At 39.3% G+C, this 22,851-nt stretch overlaps 1 protein-coding gene across 8 annotated transcripts in view; it reads right to left on the bottom strand.

Moving 5' to 3' along the window:
• Positions 1-662: 662 nt before the first annotated feature.
• The window catches only part of Ktn1 (kinectin 1), a 98,223-nt gene continuing 76,034 nt past the window's right edge, over positions 663-22,851 (bottom strand). For 4 of the 8 annotated variants that reach the window (XM_036198586.1, XM_036198591.1, XM_036198587.1 and 1 more), the window contains 11 exons: positions 21,263-21,352; positions 16,854-16,934; positions 15,564-15,653; positions 15,343-15,435; positions 14,241-14,312; positions 13,946-14,029; positions 13,700-13,783; positions 6,909-6,992; positions 4,456-4,551; positions 3,663-3,779; positions 663-1,573 (listed from right to left, as the gene is read on the bottom strand). In XM_036198586.1, coding sequence (XP_036054479.1) covers positions 3,675-3,779; positions 4,456-4,551; positions 6,909-6,992; positions 13,700-13,783; positions 13,946-14,029; positions 14,241-14,312; positions 15,343-15,435; positions 15,564-15,653; positions 16,854-16,934; positions 21,263-21,352 — 879 coding nt within the window. In that variant the 3' untranslated portion in view covers positions 663-1,573; positions 3,663-3,674. The remainder of the gene's footprint in view (positions 1,574-3,662; positions 3,780-4,455; positions 4,552-6,908; positions 6,993-13,699; positions 13,784-13,945; positions 14,030-14,240; positions 14,313-15,342; positions 15,436-15,563; positions 15,654-16,853; positions 16,935-21,262; positions 21,353-22,851) is intronic. The other 4 variants (XM_036198588.1, XM_036198594.1, XM_036198593.1 and 1 more) reach the window with 1 other exon arrangement.

Below are 22,851 nucleotides of genomic sequence, written 5' to 3'. Positions count from 1 at the left end.
TTAGAATTGGTAAGGCCCCCATAGACTCATGTGTTTGAATGTTTGGCCTTTAAGGAGTGGCACTATTAGGAGGTGGGGCCTTGTTGGAGGAAGTGTATCACTGTGGGGGTGGGCTCTGAGGTCTCATATATGCTCAAGCTACTCCCAGTACACAGTTCACTTCCTGCTGCCTGCAGACCAAGATATAGAAGTCTCAGCTTCTTCTCCAGTACCATATCGGCCTACATGCCACCATGATGACAAAGGACTAAACCTCTAAAACTATAAGCTCCAATTAGATGTTTTCCTTTATAAGAGTTGTCATGGTCATGGTGTCTCTTCACAGCAACAGACACCCTAGCTAAGACACATGTATACCACTCGACCTGCTTCAAAAATAAAACAGCTCTAGACAGAAGGAATACAAAGTGCAAAACCTTTGTGTGGTAGAAGCATGAATTTGTCCAAGAAATAGCAATAAGGGCAGGGGAGACACCTCAGTGGTTAAGAGAACTTCTGCTCTTCCAGGAGACCTGGGCTAGATTCTCAGTACCCACACGGCAGCTCACAAGTCTTTAAAGTCCAGTTCTAGGAGATTCAATGGACACTATATGCATATGTTTCACATACATGCATGCAAGCAAATCACTAATGCACAAAAAATAAAAAGAAAGAAACACCAATAATACTAAAAGGTACTTTAATACTTAGTGGTACAAGATACTTGTCAATTGTTATTGCCATTTGAAGAAAACAGTGACCAACCCCCTCAATCACGCGCGCGCACACACACACACACACACACACACACACACACACACACACACACACCTTTCAACAGAAAAGAGAATGTATACGACAGAGTCTCTGGACAGGAAAACTTAACAATAGTAATCATAGTAAGAAGAAAGCAAAGCCCTCTTCATGATGGAGGGAACCAAATGCCTGCAGCATCCTTGTCGCCCACGCCATGGTACCTGACACAGCCCTGACCCACAGAGGATACAAGGTCTAGTGAGGAGGTTGCAGGAGCAACAAGATGTGTCCTGTTTGGCGGTTGCAATCAGAAATTGCATTCTAAATGATCTGTAGAGCTGAAGACTCCTGTTCAAACTCAATGAGAAGTAGAGTGAGTCAGGTTGGAATAATAAGTGTCCCTTTATTTGCTGATTACATTAGCAACAAAAGCGGTTCCTTGAGTTGACGTCAGAGGCAGTTACTTCCCAAGTGTTAAGTAAAGCAGTGGACAACATCAGTATTAAAATGTTAAATTTCACGTTGTCTACACCACTTTGATCTTCTGAACAATTTAATTGACCAAAATAAGGTAAAAGATTACATTTATTTTATATTTAGGAATGTAAAGGTCTAATTATTCAAACAGTTTTATTATAAAACTAAACTCTGGAGGTGTCTACAGAGTTGGCTTTTTAAAGTGTTTTTAAGTCAGTAGTCTAACAAGGGTTAGAAAAGACAAAACTGTTCAGTGTCTGACAAAGTAGAAAGGGTGAAACATAAATAAGGCTTTAATTTGGCAAAATATAATACAACGCCTTCTGTTAACTTCTACCGAGTAATTTCCAATTACTTCACTCTGTAAAAGATAAGAAAGCAATCCATTTAGAACAAGGTAAGAAAGGTATCCTGAGTGCTGTATCCCATACATACTTCATGAGATCACCCTGGCACTTTCAGGGGCACCCAGAGCAATGTGCTCTGATGGTAATCAACAGGAAAGCAGTCTCAACATTCAGAAGATTTCAGGGACGTATTTTAAAAAGAGAACAACCCTGAGAAGTCATTCTTATTAGTGTTGCTCAGGATATGTAAAGCTAAGGTGCCAGTGCTGAACAGACTGCATTTACAAACCCCACCACTAATAAGCTCAAACACGGTCTGAAGCAGCAGGCAGTAGCCAATCATCTCAGGACTTGGTTAAAGCTCTCTAATAATTAAGCCCTTTCATAGCACCAAGTCGGCATACTTGGTGTATTTTGTCCAGACTTCCAGTATCTATGCCATTCACTGTATGCCAAGAAAAGCTTCAGTAAATCATTAATGATGTTGGCAAAACGGTTTTAGACAGACGTTATTCTAGAGTAGAGAGAGAAATTACAGCAAGGAAAGAAAAAAACACACGGAGAAAAACGACTTATTGGGAACACTGTTAAAAAGTAAAATAAAAACTTAGACTGGTGAGGCAACGGTGGCGCTCGGGAGGCAGAGGCAGGAGGATCTCTGTGAGTTTGAGGACAGCCTGGTCTACAGAGCGAGATCCAGGACAGCCAGGGAAATCCTGTCTTTTGTTTGCAACAAACAAACAAAAAAAAATTTTTTTTAAAAAGTTAAAAGCGAACAAAAAACTTATAACATGCAGGGAAAACAAGATTAAAGGAAGGGGTCAGGCCATGCTCACAAGACAGAGGAAAAAATGTCAGGCTGAAGCTGGAGAAAGAAATGAAATACAAGCAGTTCTCCACGAAGACAAAGAAAGAAAGTGCCAGAAACATGACTTCAGAGAATGGGAGAAGGAGCTTACACCGGAGGGCAAGTAAAGACTGAGACGAGGTGACTGACTGTGCCTAGTCTTAGGGGGAGTTAGCGTTTTTTAAGAGCATGAGCTTAGGGAGGCTAAAGGAGAAGTATCACAAACACAAAGTGTGACAGTACACACTTGCCACATGACAAGAGAAGCCTGTCAACTTTGTCACAGACTTCCTAACCTATCCCTGGGGCCTTTGATACGGGTTCTGAATGGCAGTTTCAGGTGTCCCTTTGTGCCATTATTTTGGAACAAACAGCCTCAAAGGAAGAATATCTGAAATATTCTGTGTATACTCAAATGTTCTACAGGTATGCTTTAAGTCATTTATAGAAAGCAAAACATAGATAACAAAGCCTCCATTCAGCAGCAGGAATACAAGGCATTTTTAAATGCTGCTAATGTCGAGCTTTCTATAGTCATGTAAGCAACAAGAGCTCACAGCATGATCTAATGATGCATTTATTATTTCTCCTAAAGCAAAACTCTCACTTCAAGCATAAAAAAGTAAACTTCTTAGATTATCTACAAAAGCAAACTCAAACGAAACACTAACTTGGTATGGTGGTGCCTCTGTAATTCTAGCACAATGGAGGCCTAGCCTACCACTACCTGAGCAAGTCACCACAAAACAAGAAACAGAACAAAACAAAATGCCAAGCCAGCTTCCAATCTACAGCAATGGTGTTAATCTAATACTTCCATATTTAGATATACAATAAATGTTGTAGACTGGTTTCACATTACAAAGTTATGATGGTTTCATTTTCAGTTTGGCATTGATAAAACAAAGCCAAAAGCATAAAGGGAAGGAAAATGTCACCTGGACACTCGCCCTGAACTAGGGTCAGAGTCAATGGGCAGTTGAAGAGGCACAGACCAACCCCGGCGGGTGGGCAGGCACACAGCAGCTGCCTGACAGAGGCTGGCGGAAGCACACTAGACCCAAAACAGCAGACTATGCACAGGCAGGAGAGAAACAAAACAAGAAAAGGCAGAGCGCCACTGGACACTGAGAGGGATGGGAAGGGAGTCTTTTCTACAGTGAGATGAAAAGTGATCTTATGGTGAGTATGTATTTTATATGTACTCCTCCCCGCTACGTTATGGATAAAGAAAGAGCAGTACTTGTTGTCCGTACCCACGGCCAGAATCACTTCTCCTTCATGAGTTGCTGATTCACTTCCTGAAGCAACTGCTGTAACTGCGTCACGGTCTGATTGAGACTCACAGACATGGTCTCTTTCTCAGGAGACCCCTGAAAAGAAGGTGGAAGGGATAATAGTTTCAAAAACCACCAAATACAAAGACCAAGAACGTGCAACCAAAACCAGGAACTGATGTTTTTAAAAATGTAAATGTAGAAAATCTGAACATTTACTGAAAATATTAGCAACAGTATAATGTTTGCTGATTAGTAGCACAAACTAGCTGGCATGAAAGAAACTATGCTGCATAAAATGCTGGCCGCAGAGGAAAAAAATCTAGTCTGTGGATATTGTAAATAATGTATTTTTTTCCTTTCAGAAGACAAAAACGACTATATTAAGAAAAAGAAAAAGAAAAAGAAAAAGAAAAAAAAAAACCTTGTCTAGCATACCTCCAACAGTCCCAACCATAGGTGCCACACACAGGGTTCTTACCGGGTGCCAGAGCTGCCCTCTCTCTCTTCAGGTATTTTACAGGGCACTCAGTTATTCCCTCGGACAACCCAGGACAGCAGTTATTACCATTTTCTTTTATGAAGCAGAGCGACTAAGGAATTCCCCTAGGCCACACATGAAGTAATAAACAGCACTCTCTCCTCAAGTCTGCCCCCTCCCCCTAAACATGGAAGCACAGTCTGGAGCCAAAGACTGGTCTTGCACATGCTTGTTCTTCAAAAGTTTACAGGGCGATTAGCCTAGAATATTGCGGGTAAAGGAAATACACACCATTTCTGGGGAAACAGCACTGTTCTCAATAACAGTAGAGTCTCCAGCAGCTTTTAGTGAAATTCTTGAATGGATGAAGTTCAGTGACTGTTGAGCCTGTAACAAAAGCAACAGGGAGCAAATACATCAAAACACACAAAAGAAATAACTTGAATATGTATTTTGCACAATGTACAACTTTTGTCACCAAAATGAAAATAGCTACATCTCCCACCGGCGTATAAAACAAGTGTTCACACTTTCAATAATTCAAACCCAGGAACTGTATAAGAAATTAAAACTAGGAATAACCACACTGATATTTAAGTTTTAGTCTAGATTGCAAGTCTGCCAAATCCTACCCACAATCTGCCTTTTACAGCTCACATTTATGAATAGGTTTTATTATTTAATTAATTCTGAGATAGCCTGATAGCTCAGATTGGCTTTGAATTCATTAAGTAGACAAGGCTTATGTTGAACTAATAATCCTCTGGCCCTGCTGCCCAAGTAGTTGTATTATAGGCATATGCCACCACACTTGGAACTTTCTAGTTTTGTTTTTGAATGAAACACGTAAGAATATCACACTCAGACCACTAATCCTAAACTGAGTTTTCTAACTACTATTCTGAATCCTTCTTGGAACATAAAACAAATTTAGAGAAAACTAGCAGAAAATTTTAAATGAATGGGTTCCAACATACTTTAAGTTTTACACTCCAGATTTTATAAAATGTTTTGTTAAAACACTTTCAGTCCATAAATATTTATGTGCATTTCCAATTCCAATTAAGTATTCCTATAATATAAAGGTAGGTGACTGCCACCTATCCTTGCCATTTCCGCCATCACACATACCATGGCCTATCTACATTTTCTTCCTTCCTTCTTTCCTTCCTTTCTTCCTTCCTTCCTTCCTTCCTTTACTTATTTACTTATTTATTTATTTGTTTGTTTGTTTGTTTGTTTGTTTGTTTTGAGCTGAGGATCGAACCCAGGGCCTTGTGCTTGCTAGGCAAGTGCTCTACCACTGAGCTAAATCCCCAACCCCCCATCTACATTTTCAATATCCTGAAAGTACTGTCTGAGAAACTGCATTGCCAGGCTAAAATTGAATCTTTTATATTTTGATTCATAAGCCAAAATTTAAAGTAACATACCAAATTAAAATAAGAGTTTGTACTCTCTCTGGGCATGGTGGCACACACCTTTAATCCTAGCTCAGGAGGCGGCTTGAGGCAAGCTAGTCTACATAGAGAATTACAGGCCAACCAAGGCTACATAGTGGGACCCTGTCTCAAAATACAACAAAAAAAAGAGTTTGTACTCTAACACAAACTTCCTGAATTCTCATTTAACATTTCATCTGCATTTAAATAATCTGAAATTTTTCAAGCATTTTTCAATTCTTAGTTTTCTGTATTAATAACAATAAGTTTTATGTTTGAAAAGAAAAATACTTTCATATTCTTATAAAATGGTATGGCATGATATTTAAATGAGAAACTTCTAAAAGATCTATTAGCATATTAATATTTAAATGTTTAGTACTACCCAGTAATTGGTACAGGTATCAAAATTTAAGCTGTGCAAACACTTGATTCTGCAATTCCAACAAAGTGACAGATGTAATTTTTCTGACAAAAATAATCTTTCATAAATACTAGCATAGTTCTAAGCCATCTTTACTTTAAAAAATGCAAGAACAAACACTATAAACATAGCACACAGAATGGTAAATAACTTGTTAAAAAAATGCAGAGCAAGAAATACAATCCTAACAAATCATCAATTTGAATATGAGAATAAGAAAAACATGTGTGCTCCGCATGGTGGCACACCTACAATGCAGCAGTTGGGAGGCTAAGTCACTGAGTTCAAGGCCAGCTTGGGCTACACAGTGAGGCCCTGACTCAGAAGAAGGAACGGGTGGGAGAGGAGGGGAGGAGAGGAGACAAAGACCGGTACAAAGAACCAAATGAAGGAGCAGACTTCTAAAACTACAGGTATCTCTGCATTCTCCCTTTCCATAACAAACAGAAACAGACTTTGAAAATCACAATGGCAAATCTTATTTTAAAACTTGAGAGGGTGGCTCAGCAGCTGAGAGCATGGCTGCTCTTCCAGAGGACCTGAGTCCAATCTGCAGCACCCACAGGTAGCTCACAGCCATCTGCAACTCCAGTTCCAGGGAGTACATAGCCCCCTTTAAGTCTCCAGAGGTACTAAGTACCCATGTGGTACACAGATGTAGACGCCAACAAACATCCATACACATCAAATCATAACTTTAAAGAAAAAGTGAAAACTTTAACTCTAAATGGGGAAGCAAGTGAAAGTTTTTGTCCCAGCAATCAGCAGCCTACACTTCCAAGGACCCAAAAGGACAAGAGCAGTTTTACAGTGTGTCTGCTCAGGACATGTGCACAGCACAGGCTCGGGATACGTCTCCAGGCCAAGCAGTATCTTACCTTATGCAAATCATCAGCTACCTTCTTTCTCTCACTTTGTTCATTTTGAAGTTTTGTGAGTGTTTCATTTAACTGTGTCTTCAACTGTAGAAACAGAGGAACAGAATGATTAACTTCATTTGCATGCGTATTTGCTAATGCAGCATGAATACAGAATGAGCTCTTAACAGCCATTATGCACAGTGGATTAGCCAAGAGCTGACCAGAGGTACAGAGGAGCTGGCAGCAGAAGTCCCACCTGCAGAGCAGAACCGAAGAGAAGCCATAGAATGAACAGAGTTAAGTGTAGAAACTGTCAACCCCAAACCAGAGCCAGATGCTAGCAAAGTGGCTTTGAAAGTTACTCTTCATAGTTATTGAAATTATTCCAAATCAAAAGGAAAATAGAAAATTTCCAACCAGCTTTAAAACATTCCTTTAATCTAGAGTTCTCTTAAAAACTCTATTGTAGGGGGCTGGAGAGATGGCTCAGAGGTTAAGCGCACTGGCTGTTCTTCTAAAGGTCCCAAGTTCAATTCCCAGCAACCACATGGTGGCTCACAACCATCTGTAATGAGATCTGATGACCTCTTCTGGCCTGCAGGGATGCATGCAGGCAGAATACTGTATACATAACAATTAAATAAATCTTTAAAAAAAAAAAAACTCTATTGTGGAATAATCGTTTTGTACACTGTGAAGATGTGTCAAGATGTGTCACTCAGATTGGTTTAATAAAAAGCTGAATGGCCAATAGCTAGGCAGGATTTTCAGGGCACAGAGGATGCTGGGAAGAAGCAGGATGAAGTTGCCAGCCAGAGGCAGAGGAAGCAGGAGGAGAGGTAACAGCCATTAGATAGGTGGCTGGACATATGTTAAAAAAATGGATTAATATAAGTTATAAGAGCTAGTTAGAAACAAGTCTAAGCTATCAGCCGAGCTCTCATAATTCTCCATGTCATTATTGGGGAGCCAATGGTCCCAATGAAAAAGTCTGACTACAAAAGTCAGTTGGGGTACTGAAGAGCTGGCTATGTTTAAGAGCACTTGTTGCTCTAGGAGAGGACATTGGTTTGATGCTCAGCATGCACATATGCTGTGGGATGTCTTTCTATATGCTGTGAATATGTGTTGCTCCCACTGGCTAATAAATAAAACTGTCTTGGCCTATGGCAAGGCAGCTTAGAAGCAGGTAGGAAATCTAAGCAGAGATACAGAGAGAAGAAAGGAGAGGAGGGAGATGCCAGCCACCACCCAAGGAGCAGCAAGATACCAGCAGAATGGTAACCCCATGACCATGTGGCAAAACATAAATTAATAGAAATGGGTTAATTAAGATGAAAGAGCTAACAAGAAGCCTGCCATAGGCCATACAGTTTGTAAAAAATATTAAGCCTCTGAGTGATTATAAGCAGCTGCAGGACTGGGAAGTACATTACACATATACTGTCTTTAACTCCAGTTCTAGGGGATCCAATGCCTCTTCTGGCCTCTGCAGGTGCCAGACATGCATGTGGTACAAAGACATACCGACAGGCCAAATACCCATACATATAAGTAATAAATCTAAGAGAGTCAGCTGCTTATCACTTTAAGACAACGAATAGTTTAAGTAATTTTGAAAACAGCAGTGTAAGGTCACTCTAGTCTGAACTACACCAGTAAGAAATGCCAAGATAGAAATCTCAATAGCCAATTTGTCAAAAACAGGTTGTATATAAAGCCAGTGTCCATGTATAATAACTCTTTTCTCACAACTGTTTCAATTAGATAGAAAGGAAATTGTCCACATTACGTAAAAAGTTAATGCCAGGTATGTGACATACACCTTTAATTCCAGCACCTGGGAGCCAGAGGCAGGCAGATCTCTGAGTTTGAGGGCACCCTGGTCAACAAAATGAGTTTCAAGACAGCCAGGGCTACACTGAAATCCCATCTCAAAAAATGGAAAGAAAAAAAATTACTGATTTTGCCTCCCAGCCACAGGCATGACCTTCCAAACACTTTTAGAGACTTAACAGGAGTGACTAAACAAAGGAAATAAACAAACAAATACAATGGCATTTAAAAGGGGAAGGGGAATTCCCACTTGGACAATTTATTTGGAGAACTATATTTAAATGCCTAAAGCTTTTGCTTTTTGTAAAATTTAACTGAGAGTTTTGTAAAACTTTGGCTGAGAGGGTCATCTTTTGGCACAAGAATACAGCAGTGTGTGTATGGCCAAGCAAATTTATTTTATTTTAAAATAAAGCAACTAAATCACTTAAAACCTGGTAGCACAAGGAACCTTCTAAAAACACACTATAGGCTAACAATGGTGGCATACCACAGCCCTGACAGGTGTAGTATATAGCAAATACATGCACAAAACTAGTCTAATAGTGCACTGGAAATGGGTCTAATTAAAACAAAGTATTGGTAAATGAAACAAGAATATGAAAAACAGTGTGTGTGTGTGTGTGTGTGTGTGTGTGTGTGTGTGTGTGTGTACATACGTACAGTACTCTGTGTTTACTCCTCGTACAACTCTAAAAATGAATTCTCATAAATCACTGTCATACTGGGCATCATGGCATACACCTATAAATCTCAATAAAGTGCAATACTCTGCAAGCTCAAGCAGGAAGACTGCTGCCAGTTCAAGGCTAGACTGGATTATATAACCAAGAACGCCAACTAGAACAAATACAACTAGGCAGAGGTGCTGTGGATATCGCTCTGTATAAATAAAATGCTGTTTGGCCAGTGGCCAGGCAGGAAGTATAGGCAGGACAAGAGAGAAGAGAATTCTGGGAGGTGGAAGGCTGGGGCAGGGAGATACTGCCAGCTGCAGCCATGACAAGCAAAATGTAAGGTACTGGTAAGCCACGAGCCACAAGCCACGTGGCAAAGTATAGATTAATAGAAATGGGTTAATTTAAGATAGAAGAAATAGATAACAAGAAGCCTGCCACAGCCATACAGTTTATAAGTAATATAAGTGTCTGTATGATTATTTTATACATGGGTTGTGGGACCGCGGGGGTTTGCTGGCACCTGGAGAGAAGCTCTCCAACTACAAATGGCACCCAATGTGGGGCAAGAGTTTCCACCTAAAACCTGAGAAAAAAGGTTCTAGAACAGAGCTATAAACAACTTCCTAGTTGTCTCTCACAAGTTAGCGGCAGCCTGCCAGTTTGAGCTACTATGGCAGGTTCCTGGTGTGTGCGTCTGACCTGCAGTGTGGCGGGAATGAGGAGTCTACAAGTGGCACTTTACTCTGCTGCAGGGTGGATTTAGCCTTTGCTAGTTTAAAAAAAAGAAAGTTTCTGGGCTACACGCTGCTTTGACAGAACTGCTTCTGATAGTTGATGGTACACATGGCTCCAGAGCCAGAGCTGGTGGTAAACTGTACCACCACCACTTTGGGAAGCTGAGGTGGGCGGAGCCAACAGCCACAACGGCTTTTCAGTCTTACAAAGATGGATATTACACAGAGAATCTGGTTTGTGTTGTCTTTGGGATTTTTAACTACAGAAAAAGATTTGATCATAAAAGCTGTTGAGTTAAACAAGTATGTAAATTTTAAAGGTATCTTGACTTCAAAATTTGGATATAAGGATATGTTGCTTTGGAAAAGAGTCTCTGCTTTTGTTTCCACAGAAAGCAAGAGGATATGGATTTGCTCCAGATTAAGATACATCAGGTTTGACCAGCCAAGACCCCCTGAAAGGTCTCCTATGACAGCATGGCCCAGATGATCCAACATCCAGAATGGTTTCAAGGCAACTGGCTCAAAAGATATACCCCTCACGGACTACTCCATAATCCTAAAATTTTCTTTGTGTCCCCATAAGATACAGCACCCCCCTCCAGCAGGAAGTAGTAAAAGAAACTATGCCCAAATTCCCAAATATATCAAGCTGGCTTTGGAGATGGAATTTGGCTCACTCCTTCTCTAAACCCAGGCATATCATTAAAAGAAAAGGTTAAGAGATTCTTGTGTCCCAAATCAGAAGAGCCCTCTGGTGTGGGACAGAGAAAAACCAATATTTTTATTTAAATCAGGTTGATTATAAATGTGATCTCTTTCTAAAGAAGGGGAGATGATATAGATATAACAGATGAAAGGGGAGATTAATGAACTTACTTTTAAAGAGCAACAACTTGTTTAAAATGTTTTACATTGGTATAGATTTTAGTCTATTAATACAAACTTAAAGTTAATTTTGTTATATTGTGTGTATATTTCTACTCTTGTTTAAGGTATTATGTTTGTATAGCTCATTTAAAATTGTAATGGATAATTTAAAATAGATTAATAATTAGTCATCTATGATAATCATACTCATAGCCATGTTAGTTAAGTCTTCTAGATATACATAGAGATATTTCAGATAGATAGGTAATCTTCAAATACTTCAAAGACCTACAAAATATGGCATTTAAAATATTTTTAAAATTTAGACTTTCTGGACAGTGAGACATGTCTGCTCCTGGCAGCACTGATTTACTTCAGAGAGGAGGATGGGCATCAAAGACACTTCATATGGAGTTTATCTTCACCTTGGCAAAAATAGCCATTTGGGCAAGAAACTGTTCTTGCCTGGACTGCTTGATCGACTGGACATGCAGGACCCATAGAAAGGTGACCACTGAACTTTGCTTGACAAAATGGTCCTTCAGGTTCCTGCTTTGCAGAGGAAACTGCCAGACATTCTACAGGACACTGAGAGAAGTGACTAAGAGACTCTAGCCCTGTGGGCTGAAGACAAATGCCCCAACTTTACAAAGGAACATTAGGAGACTGTCCAGGCTGCCAGCTGTCTCTGTCTACCCTGCAAGACTCCCGAAAGTTGCTTGCATCCTTCTCCCAATTCTCAGGTAATATTATATCCTTCTGAGGTCTTTGATGTAGTTGAAGACTAGATATGTATAATTTTCCTTAGTTATGATATAAATTAGATATAAAACCTTAGACTCATATAGTATAGATAGAATATTTTGTTTAATTTTGCCAAAACAAATAGACTAGATATTGTAACTATAATTCTTGCTTGATAATTGTTTTGTTATATGCAATTTTAGTATGTAAAAGTTAAAACCTTCCCTTTAAAAAAAAAGAAAAGGGGAAGTGCTGTGGATATCGCTCTGTATAAATAAAATGCTGTTTGGCCAGTTGCCAGGCAGGAAGTATAGGCAGGACAAGAGAGAAGAGAATTCTGGGAGGTGGAAGGCTGGGGCAGGGAGATACTGCCAGCTGCAGCCATGACAAGCAAAATGTAAGGTACTGGTAAGCCACATGGCAAAGTATAGATTAATAGAAATGGGTTAATTTAAGATAGAAGAAATAAATAACAAGAAGCCTGCCACGGCCATACAGTTTATAAGTAATATAAGCGTCTGAGTGATTATTTTATAAGTGGGTTGTGGGACCGCGGGGCTTGGTGGCACCTAGAAAGAAGCTCTCCAATTACAGAGAGGGAACAAGGGAAGACAGGGAAGGGGAAGGAGGGAGGGAATGGTTGAGATATGTGTATGGAGATGCTATGATGAAACCCAGTACTGTATGTTAACCTAAAAAAAATTTAAACACCAAAGTAAAAAGATCCAGATTTAATAAGCATAACTGCTGTAAGAAAGAGTGATCAGAAATGAGAATAAATAGGTAAGTTTTCCTTGTACACATGTAGTGCTAAATGAAACAACTCTCAACTAGCAGGATTGATTTGGAGTAAGGAAAAACTTACTGTCTTCTTCCTAAAGTATGCTCAGATACTTAAAAAAATTAATCTGGAACATTTTAAATCACAAGAAGTTACAAGGATTAGTGTATAAAACAGAACAAGAAAGCTGTATCTATTTAACAGCTCAGCATGTCAACACTCCATATAAATCCCTAAAAACTACAAGAACAGGAATGCAAGACTGTCATGTCTTAAAACATGTAGCTGCAGCTAGGCCTGGTGGTGCAGTCCCCGCTCCTTGGACAGCCTGGGCTATAAAAAACTCACAACTACCTTAGGCAATTTAGCAAGACCCTTTATCAAAACTAAAGGGAAAGGCTGAGGATATCATTCAGAGCAAGAATGCTTACCCATTATGCATGTAGTCCTAGGTTTAATTCCTAGGACCACGAAGGAAGGAGGGAGGGAGGAAGGGAGGGAGGGAGGGAGGGAGGGAAGGAGGGGAAGAGGGAGAAAGTCAGTCAGTTAGTCAGTCAGTCAGTCAGTCAGTCAGTAGTCATTTTGGGTTATTATGTGTTAGATAATATATTGACAATAAACACTGGCTCATATCTCTAATCACAGCCAAAAGACAGAGACAGAAGGATTACTGAGTTTGAGATCAGCCTATGTAACAGACCCTGTCTCAAAAGAACAAACAGAAAGGAAATTACTTTTAAAAGTTCTGAAATTTACTTTTAGAAAGACTAGTGAGAAGCTTTGGTTGGGTCACTCCCTTGAATGAAGACCATGTGTGTGTAAGCTTCAACAAGCTTCCTCCAGGTTACAAACTTAGTGAACTATGAGAGTTCGAGAAAATAATCCCTAAACTCCACCAATCTTTTGCTTCTTTGTTCACCAAATATAGCACTGTTCAAGAAATTAGGCTGTAAAAGGCAGAAAACTGTGAAACAGTTGGAAGCCAAACATGCCATTATTAGGAGAAAAGAAGAACCATCCTTGGAGACCTCAGGAGAAGAAGACCGGCTCTAACGGAAGTGCAAGCTAAAGGGCTGGTTAGCCAGGAGAAGCCTGGTGGGGTCTGGGCAGCAGCAGGCCTGTTTCCAGAGCCACCTGGAACTCAGTGGAGGGCAAGCCGCTTACCAAGTTAAGCTCCTCACTCTGTCTTACTGCTTCAGAACATGAATCATCGAGTTTTTTCTGCAACTCAGTCAGCAGATCTTTCAGCTGCAATGAAGTTTAAAGTTCAAGATTGATCTCCAGGATGACCCATACTTGGTAGCTACTGGGAAGCTCTTCTACAAACAACTTAAACGGAAATACTTTAACACTCTGTTGCAACTGAATGTGAACTGGAAAGCAAGGTTGAAGGCCTTCTGTCGTAAGTACCTCTCTGACTTCTGTCACGTAGGTCGATCGTTCCATCTCTGCCTTCTCGAGCTCCATCTCCAAGTGTTCTCGTTCCCGCCTCAGCTGTCAGCATAACACAAGGAGTCAATACATTGAAATGTTCCGTCCATGGATTTTCCATAATGGAAAGTTAGGAGTTTAAAACTATTAACTCAAACTACTCAAGATAATAAAAACATAACTAGATCATTAGACATAAAAGTAACTTTTTGGGGTAAGCCATAATGCTAAAAGCAGGTTCACAGGTTACAAGTATAACCGTGAGATAGCATACATTTTCCATATCTTTGTTCTCGCTTCTCAGTCGCTCCAGCTCTTGCTCTGAGGATGTGAAGGAGGACTGCATCTGAAACGTGAGACAGCAGAGAAGAGAACACTGAGGACAGGCATTCAACCTGCGGAGGGACGGCAAGACACACTCTACCCTCATGGCGGCCAGGCTGCTCAACCATGACATGCATGATCCACAAAGGTTTGGGCCACATTCACCTCGGTCCTAGGCCACAGGTTGGAATTCACCTTAAGAGGTTTTCTTAGTTTTGCTTTTGGTTTATCTGCAAGCCTTTCATCAACCCTGCTCAGAGGTTTCAAAGCTGTACACCATACTGAACTGTCGATTAAAGTTCTTAAAAGTCTCACATGTAACTTCATTCAAATATTGCTCAGAACCTACCCATTTGTATGACCCTCTATTAAATAAAAGTCAGCTACAATCACTTGATTTTTGGTGACATTAACAGATAATCACTATATTTAACCCCCTAAGGTATTAACACAGAACACAACTAGCAACCTATGGCCTGCATGTACACAGTGGCACAAAAAAATAAAAAACATCCCATGCAGCCGGTGGTGGCGTGCGTGTGTGTCTTTAATCCCAGCACTCGGGAGGCAGAGTCAGGCAAATCTCTGAGTTCGAGGCCAGCCCAGTCTACAAAGTGAGTTTCAGGACAGCCAAAGCTGTAACACAGAGAAACCCTGTCTCGAAGAAGGGGAAAAAAAAAAAAAAATCCACCCCATGCATCTCTTCACCACCATGAAAATGGCAGGAAAAATAAATAAATAAATAAGATGAACAGATTGACTTAGCTTTTTCTTGATTGAAAACTAATTCTGAATCTGGGGTTCTTGACCTTGCTATCATATGTGATATTATCACTTTCAAAGCACTAGGTCTGCTACCTCACCCATGGGTCACCCAGATAAGTGGTTTTCAAATGAGTGAACATCAGAATCACCCAGGGTTCCTTCACACAATCTGCTACCCCTGCACGCGTGTAAGACATAGGTGACGTATCACTGGTGTACCCCAGCCCAGATGGCACTAGAGGGGACCCACATGCTCAGTACAGCTGCTCTAGCACTTCCTTAAATACCTGCTTAATAGTCCTTTGTGACTCATCAGCTTTAGTCTTCCATTTACTTTCTTCTTGTTCCACACTGCGCTGCAGCTTCTGTAAAATCCCTTCCTGGAGGCAAAGGCAAAATTATTCTGAAAATCTGTATTCTGATGTCAAGATAAAATCACTTAGGCCAGGAAGAAATAAGTCAATGATTTAAAAATAAAACCGAAATGTAAACTCAAGTCATTCCCTACTGTTTCTGCAAGGACGGCTTTGTATTTTTCACACTCTAGCTGTAGCAGTGTGTGCATCTCATCAGCTTCTTTCAATCTGTGTTCCAAAACCTGCAGTGAAAAAAATGACAAAGAGCAGGGTTGCAGTTTCTATTAGCTTCAACATCTAGTGACATAATAAACAGAAATGACTTATGACAGAATATGACATCTCAACCTTCCTAAGCAGCAATGCAGTCCAATGGCTTTTTGGTCACATGGTGTCCATTTGTGACACTCTTTTAAGTCCATCACACATTTACAGCAAGGATGTTACTCTTCATACACGTGGCAACATCTAAGGAGGCCCATAAATACACGTTTGTGGTGGTATTGTGTTCCCCAAAATATTGTGCGCCCTAATAAACTTATCTGGGGTCAGAGACAGAACAGCCACAATATTAAACATGAGGACAGGCAGTGGTAGCACGTGCCTTTAATCCCAGCACTTGGGAGGCAGAGCTAGGTGGATCTCTGTGAGTTGGAGGATACAGCCAAGCATGGTGACTCACACCTTTAACCCCAGAAAGTGATGAAAGCAGAAAGGTATATAAGGCATGAGGGCCAAAAACTAAAAGCATTTGGCTGGTTAAGCTTTCAGAGTTTGGAGCAGCACAGTTCAGCTGAGATTCATTCAGGATGAGGACTGAGAGGCTTACAGTCTAAGGAAACAGGATCAGCTGAGGAACTGGCGAGGTGAAGTAGCTGTGGCTTGTTCTGCTTCTCTGCTCTTCCAGCATTCACCCCAATAACTGGTCTCAGGTTTGATTTTATTAATAAGACATTTTAAGATTCCTGCTACATCTGGCGCCCAACGTGGGGCATGAACCCACGACCCTGAGATTAAGAGTCTTGTGCTCTACTGACTGACATTTTAAGATTCCTGCTACATACGTTACAATGCTTATGCCACACAGAAGGAAGATTTTATTCCTGCTGCCTAGTATTCAGAACAATCATGGGTCTGCACACTCGTAGTGGTCAAGGGTAAGAAGGAAGCTAGTTCCAGAGTGCTGCTGAAATTATCTGAGGGTGCTTCAGCAAGCCAGAGAGACCAGCTACATATCTTAGCTGAGCTTTACTTGGAAAATTTAAGCTAAGAAGAGATGAGAGTAATTAAATTAAACATTTGGTTTTAAAAATGAAGGCACCATATTCTTTTCATTACCCAACTAATAATGTATCTTTTTATCAAGCAATGTTCCTGAGAACAAGTTCTGATTTGCTCCACCTCACACTTTAATAAATACATAGTTCATTTCCTGAACTAACCTTGACCGTCTCTGCATCTGAAGCTCCAGCTATACATGCTTTTGCCTTCTTTTCAAAGCCACGTAACCATTCAGTGTAAGTCTGTAGAGGAGAAAAGTCCAAGGCACAGATTTCTAAAAAAGTCTGATTAGTAAAAGAAATATTCAAACATTTAAAAGCACCAAATCAGATAATTATAAAAGAAAAAAAACAAAACAACAACAACAAAAAAAAAAAAACCCTACATACATTGTCATTACACTTTCAGAATTTCAGAGGAGGATATAATTTTCACAGATTGAACATAATCCAGTTTTTCTTAAAAAAATAAACAAACAAATAAAAAGTTAAAAAAAAAAAAACAAAAACCACTAAAAGCCAAATGATGCTACATGCCTTTAGCTACACAGCCTAGGAAGCATGAACAGGAAGATACTGCGTTCAAGGCCAACCTGGGTTTACATGTGAGTTTCAGGACACCCTAGGCTATAGAAGAAGACTATCATTAATAAACAAACAAACAAACAAACAAACAAAAAATCAAAAGAAATTTGACACCCTAGGCTATATAAGACTATTATTAAAAATAAACAAACAAACAAACAAACAAAAATCAAAAGAAATTTGAGACAAGGCTTTACTATGTAGCCTGGCCTTGAACTAAAAGAAATCCTTCTGCCTCTGCCTCCCAATTACTGGGATTAATGACAAATGGCACCATGGTCAGCAATAAGTAAGTAAATAATTTAATGTACATTAAAAATTAAATATACACGCATTACTATCAAAATAAAATACATTTTAATTCATATCAAATTATTTGCAACTGAACTTTGGACTCTAAGTAGACCTCAGCTCAAACTTCACATTCTAATGTCATGAGACATACTCATGAGCAACAGGCTACTAAGCTCAATCTGTGAAAAACTCAAAATCTAGAATGAGCAGCTTTTCAAAAACCTTTCCAGGTAAAACAATTCTTAAAATGAAGCAGAATTCAAACATTCAAAGTCTAACTGAGGGGTTTCTGTTTAGAGGATTTCAAATTCTTTGAAGGTACTCCAAAGTTCCTGAAAATACTTCAAATTAAAAGACAAAACATGCCGGGCGGTGGTGGTGCACACCTTTAATCCCAGCACTCAGGAGGCAGAGGCAGGTGGATCTCTGTGAGTTCGAGGCCAGCTTGATCTACAAATCGAGTTCCAGGAAAGGCGCAAAGCTACATAGAGAAACCCTGTCTCGAAAAACCATTAAAAAAAAAAAAAGGGCAAAACATATATTATAAGCACATTTTAAATCATAATGGGGGATGATACGCACATATTTACTTAACTCCAACACAAAATTGGTTTGTTTACAGGTCAAGTAAAGAAAACAATACACATTTTTGCCATTATCTGGAACTTTAGAATAAATTACAGATATCTGAAGCTTCTTAAGAGAACTTTAAACTGTGGTAACAAGTGTCTAATATTTTACACTCAAGTTTCTTCTTACACTTTTGGTTTAGTTTAGTTGATAAAGAAAATGGATAAATGTTTACTAATTCTATAATGTAAAGCTTCTGACTTATGTAGCTGGATCAGAATATCCTATAAGTATCTCATGAGAAGAGTGAGTGACGCTGAGTCACCTCACTGCACAGCTTTCAATGTCCTGTTAGTGTTCAAAGCCTCTATCCATTTTAAAAGAACGGCATCCTCACAACACAAACTCAGACCACATCTCTGCACACTACTAGACTACTTTAGGTTCAAAAGCATAATTAAAACCAGATGAAATAGTTACTGTCTGGATCTGCTTTACACAGTGGCAATAGCAAGCAATAAAAAAGCTCCATATAAAAGCCCTTTCATGTTTAATAGTTATGTTAATTTATCCTAATAATAATGAGGTTTAAGTTAACTTTGTTTTCTTTTTCTCTTGTATGTAGTCCTGGCTAGTCTGTTATAGAGACCAGGATGGCCTACCTCTGCCTCCCTAGTGCTGGGATTAAAGGTATGCACCACCATGCCTGGCTAAATTAAGAAATTTTTTAAAAATCTACAATACTAATCTCTTAACTAGCACATAAAAAGTTTAATATATATTTTAAAATACAGACAACATGATGTAATATTCAACAAGTATGTGAACAAAACACAAAGAATATTGTCATGTCTTATGATGATTTACAAATTTGTACAGAGCCATGAAGATTTAGTTTTTGAATGTTAACTGTAATACCATTAAGAATGAATTTAACCAGGCATTGTGGCACACTTGTAATCTCAAGCCAGGATTCGGAGGCAGAAGAATCAGGAATTCAAGGCCAGCCTGAGCTACATGGCAAGACCATATCACCAAACAAATGAGCAAGTAATAATAAGACAATCAAGAGATCTGTTACATTAAAAGAAAAACTCTGGGGGCTGGAGAGATGGCTCAGTGGTTAAGAGCACTGGATGTTCAAACAAAAGCCCTAGGTTCAATTCCCAGCACCTACATGGCAGCTCACAGCTGTCTGTAACTCCATACAGATATACATGTAGGCAAAACACCAAAGCACATAAATACTTTTTTTAATTAGAAAAAAAAGAAAAAGAAGAAACACTGGCTACTGGCAATTTTCTACAATCTTTGAAGAACAGGAACTAGATATCTTCAGCACTCTTGGCTCATAAATATTGTCAAATAAATAAATTCATCCAATAAAATATACAGTAGAAACAAAACCAGATTATGGCTACAGAAGAAAAGGATATGGAATGTATTAACACCCTTCCTCTAGGTTATCTCTCTGTCTAATACAAGACATTTCTCCAGTTCAGATGGTAGTGACATCTGCTATTCAAGCATGTATGCCCTACTCACAGCGAGAAAGGAAACAGGAACCTGCCCTCCTTACTTGAATTAACAGTAGGTGCCTATATACATAACCTAAAGAGAGAAAACAGCCGACCTTCTACATCTCATACAGCACACCTGTAAGTATGTGCTCTGCCCCAGCACCCATACCTGGAGGAAGGAGCCATTCTGTGCTTGAAGCTTTGACTATCCAATAAATCAGGAACATCTTGTTACAGCACAAGGCACAAATGGTACCAAAGGCCATCGCAGCCAGCCTGAAGAAGCTCCAGTGAACCACGCAAGTAGATGCCATAGACCTCAGTACCTACCACCACCCACCTTGAAATACTGACCCTGAGTCAGGTAAGCCTCTAATGGGTACCGATTAATGAGTTATACAAAGGACAGAGGAACACATCCACACTAGGAATGCAGTCAGCTAAATCCAAACTATCAGAAACTGCAACAAGACACTTCTAGGCTTAAAATGGGAGAGTGAGGGAAAGATGGGATACAGCACACTTGCAGGGAATTAGCAGACTGAAAACACCAATCACTTGTTGATTTTATTTGGGTTCTAATTATAAAATAAAATACCTCATTATTTAATTAGCATGAGCACTGTATATGGAAATTAGAAGAAACTAAATATGTGAAATTAAAGATGTATTTTTTAAAATAAAATAATTCTTATCTCTTTAGGATTATGTGTTAAAATATTTACAGATAAAATGCCTGAGTTCCTTCTGGGTGATCTAACCCAGAGGTTCCCAACCTGTGGGTCATAACCCCTCAGCCAAATTTTTATTTCCCAAAATATTTACATTATAATTCACAGCAGCAGCAAAACTACAGTTATGAAGTAGCAACAAAATAATTGTATGGTTGGAGGTCACCACAGCACGAGGAACTATAGTAAAGGGTCACAGCATTAGGAGTTTGAGAACTAATGGGATGGGAAGTATAAAGTCATGTGTGTGTGTGTGTGTGTGTGTGTGTGTGTGTGTGTGTGTTAACAAAAGCACACATGATGATTCCCAAAATGGGTCCTGTGATCATTATTCCACTGTCTACTTTTGAGTATACATACACTGGTTTTATTCAAACTTTAAGAAGGCCTATGTGGACATTCCAGAGACTTCAGGGACATTCCCTGGTATCTGTCCTCAATACTTGCTGCTATCTGCACTGGTCACTTTTCTAACCTACTGGAAACCAAGTTCATGCTCGTGACCTGGGGTGAAGAGGAAATGAAACTCATAGTTTTAAAATATAAAAGACCCTAGTGCGTAGGAGGGAATACATTAAAGGATCGTTGTTAAAACTAAGAAGTAATCACTTAAATTATTATTGGTTTTATTACCATTCAGAAAAAAGCTTTTCCAAACACATCTACAAGCCATTCAATTTGATAGAATACAACAAAAGTTTCAGGTACAGAGCTCTGGACCAACTTACTCAGAAGCACACCTGCCTCGTTAAGTCGCAGGCACAGTGAGGAGTTCAGCATGCTAACAAATCAAATTCAGAAACCAAATGCTGCTACTGACAACTTCCTGCATAATTCAGGAGAAATATTAAAAAGAATAAAGTCATCTTACCAAATTAGAAGGAACAGACACCATTGGAAATAATCTTTTGAGGAGTTCTTTGGACTCTAACTCAACAGCTTCCACATGTTGTTGTCTTTCCTAAAGCAAAAGACATACCAAATCAAACTTAAAAGGTTATACAATTTTAAAAGAAAAAAAAAAAGCTATGACCTTTGAAACTCTAATGGAGAAAAAAGTCAATTTTTAAAACTTAAAATTAAAAAATATCACTTCTCTTACTTTAAGGCATTAAAGCATACTTGCTTAAAGACAAGATCTCTAATGCATCCTAAATAGCAAATAACACCTTGAGTTAATCAAGGAAAAGCAGTAACTGACAATACAGGTCTTTTTTGTCATTAGAAACGAAGTGATTGGTTTGCCTCTCCAGGAACCCGTCAAACATACATCCCTTCCTAACATTAAAACCTCACAGACGACTTTACCAAGAAACATGCAGCTGGGTGGGATAAATGAGGCTTACTGACCAATAATGGTATACAAAACAGCAGTGACACTTTCCTCTTCTGTTAAACAAAAGGGACGAATAAATTGGGATGGGGAGGGCAGAGCTGATCACCGCACCAGTGCCGAACATCAGTAGGAACACTTCTGACATACAGTGGGGCTGTAAAGTTCAACTAGTACTGGCGTTTAATCTACAGTTGTTGATTTCTAACTCCAATTATAAACTCAGTACCATGGTTTGTCAAAATTAGGGAAACAATTTGATCACATACACATATCCCCTCAAATCTAATGCTCAAACTATTTCTACAAGATTAAAACAAACAAACAAAAAGACACCTATAAAAATGTACACCAAAACCAAGAAAACCATTTCACAATATTCCAGCAAGCGACACCAGGGGACAAGCAGCACCTTGAGCATCACTCAGCTCTTTCAATCTGTCACTGATTTGAGACGCACACACTTCAAGAAAACATTAATCACATGAAAATCTAAATGTACACAAGAGAAACTAGAAATCGTATTCTATGCACACTAAAACATGCTGCATTATTAAAGATTAGTGGCAATATTTTACCACTAATAACTGTTTTATCCAGTATTTTCAATAATTTAGTGAAGTCCACGAACTTGTACGTATATGTCTAACTGCACAAAGCAGGGTATATTCACTTGAAGGAAACAACTGATACTTCAGAGACGGAGTATTGTTCTCATTTGCCTACAGACAGCGTGAACAGAAGCATCCTGAGACCACAGAGGGAGAAAACGTAGCTCATCATCAACAGCTACCAAGCAAACTACTTTATTCTACAGAGAATTTGGTTGTAAACAGCAATCTCCATTCAACACTTAAAATAGATCTAATTTTAGAAATTGAATTATTTCCTTAATTCCAGCATTGATTAGAATATACAAAGCACCTTTTATGCAAGTCTGTCATTTACAGTTTCTTACAAGTATTTACTACTTTAAAAGTAACTCCAGGCTAGGTTTTGGGGGCTCACACTTTTACCCAGTAGAGACAGAGGCAGAGGTAGGCAGATCTCTAGGAGTTTGAAGCTAACCTGGTCTAATTAGCTAGTTTCAGGCCAGCCAAAGCTACTCTGTAGTGAGACCCTGTCTC

Source organism: Onychomys torridus, chromosome 9, assembly GCF_903995425.1.
Source record: "Onychomys torridus chromosome 9, mOncTor1.1, whole genome shotgun sequence".
Classification (NCBI taxonomy): Eukaryota; Metazoa; Chordata; class Mammalia; order Rodentia; family Cricetidae; genus Onychomys; species Onychomys torridus.
This window is presented reverse-complemented; position numbering and strand designations above follow the sequence as displayed.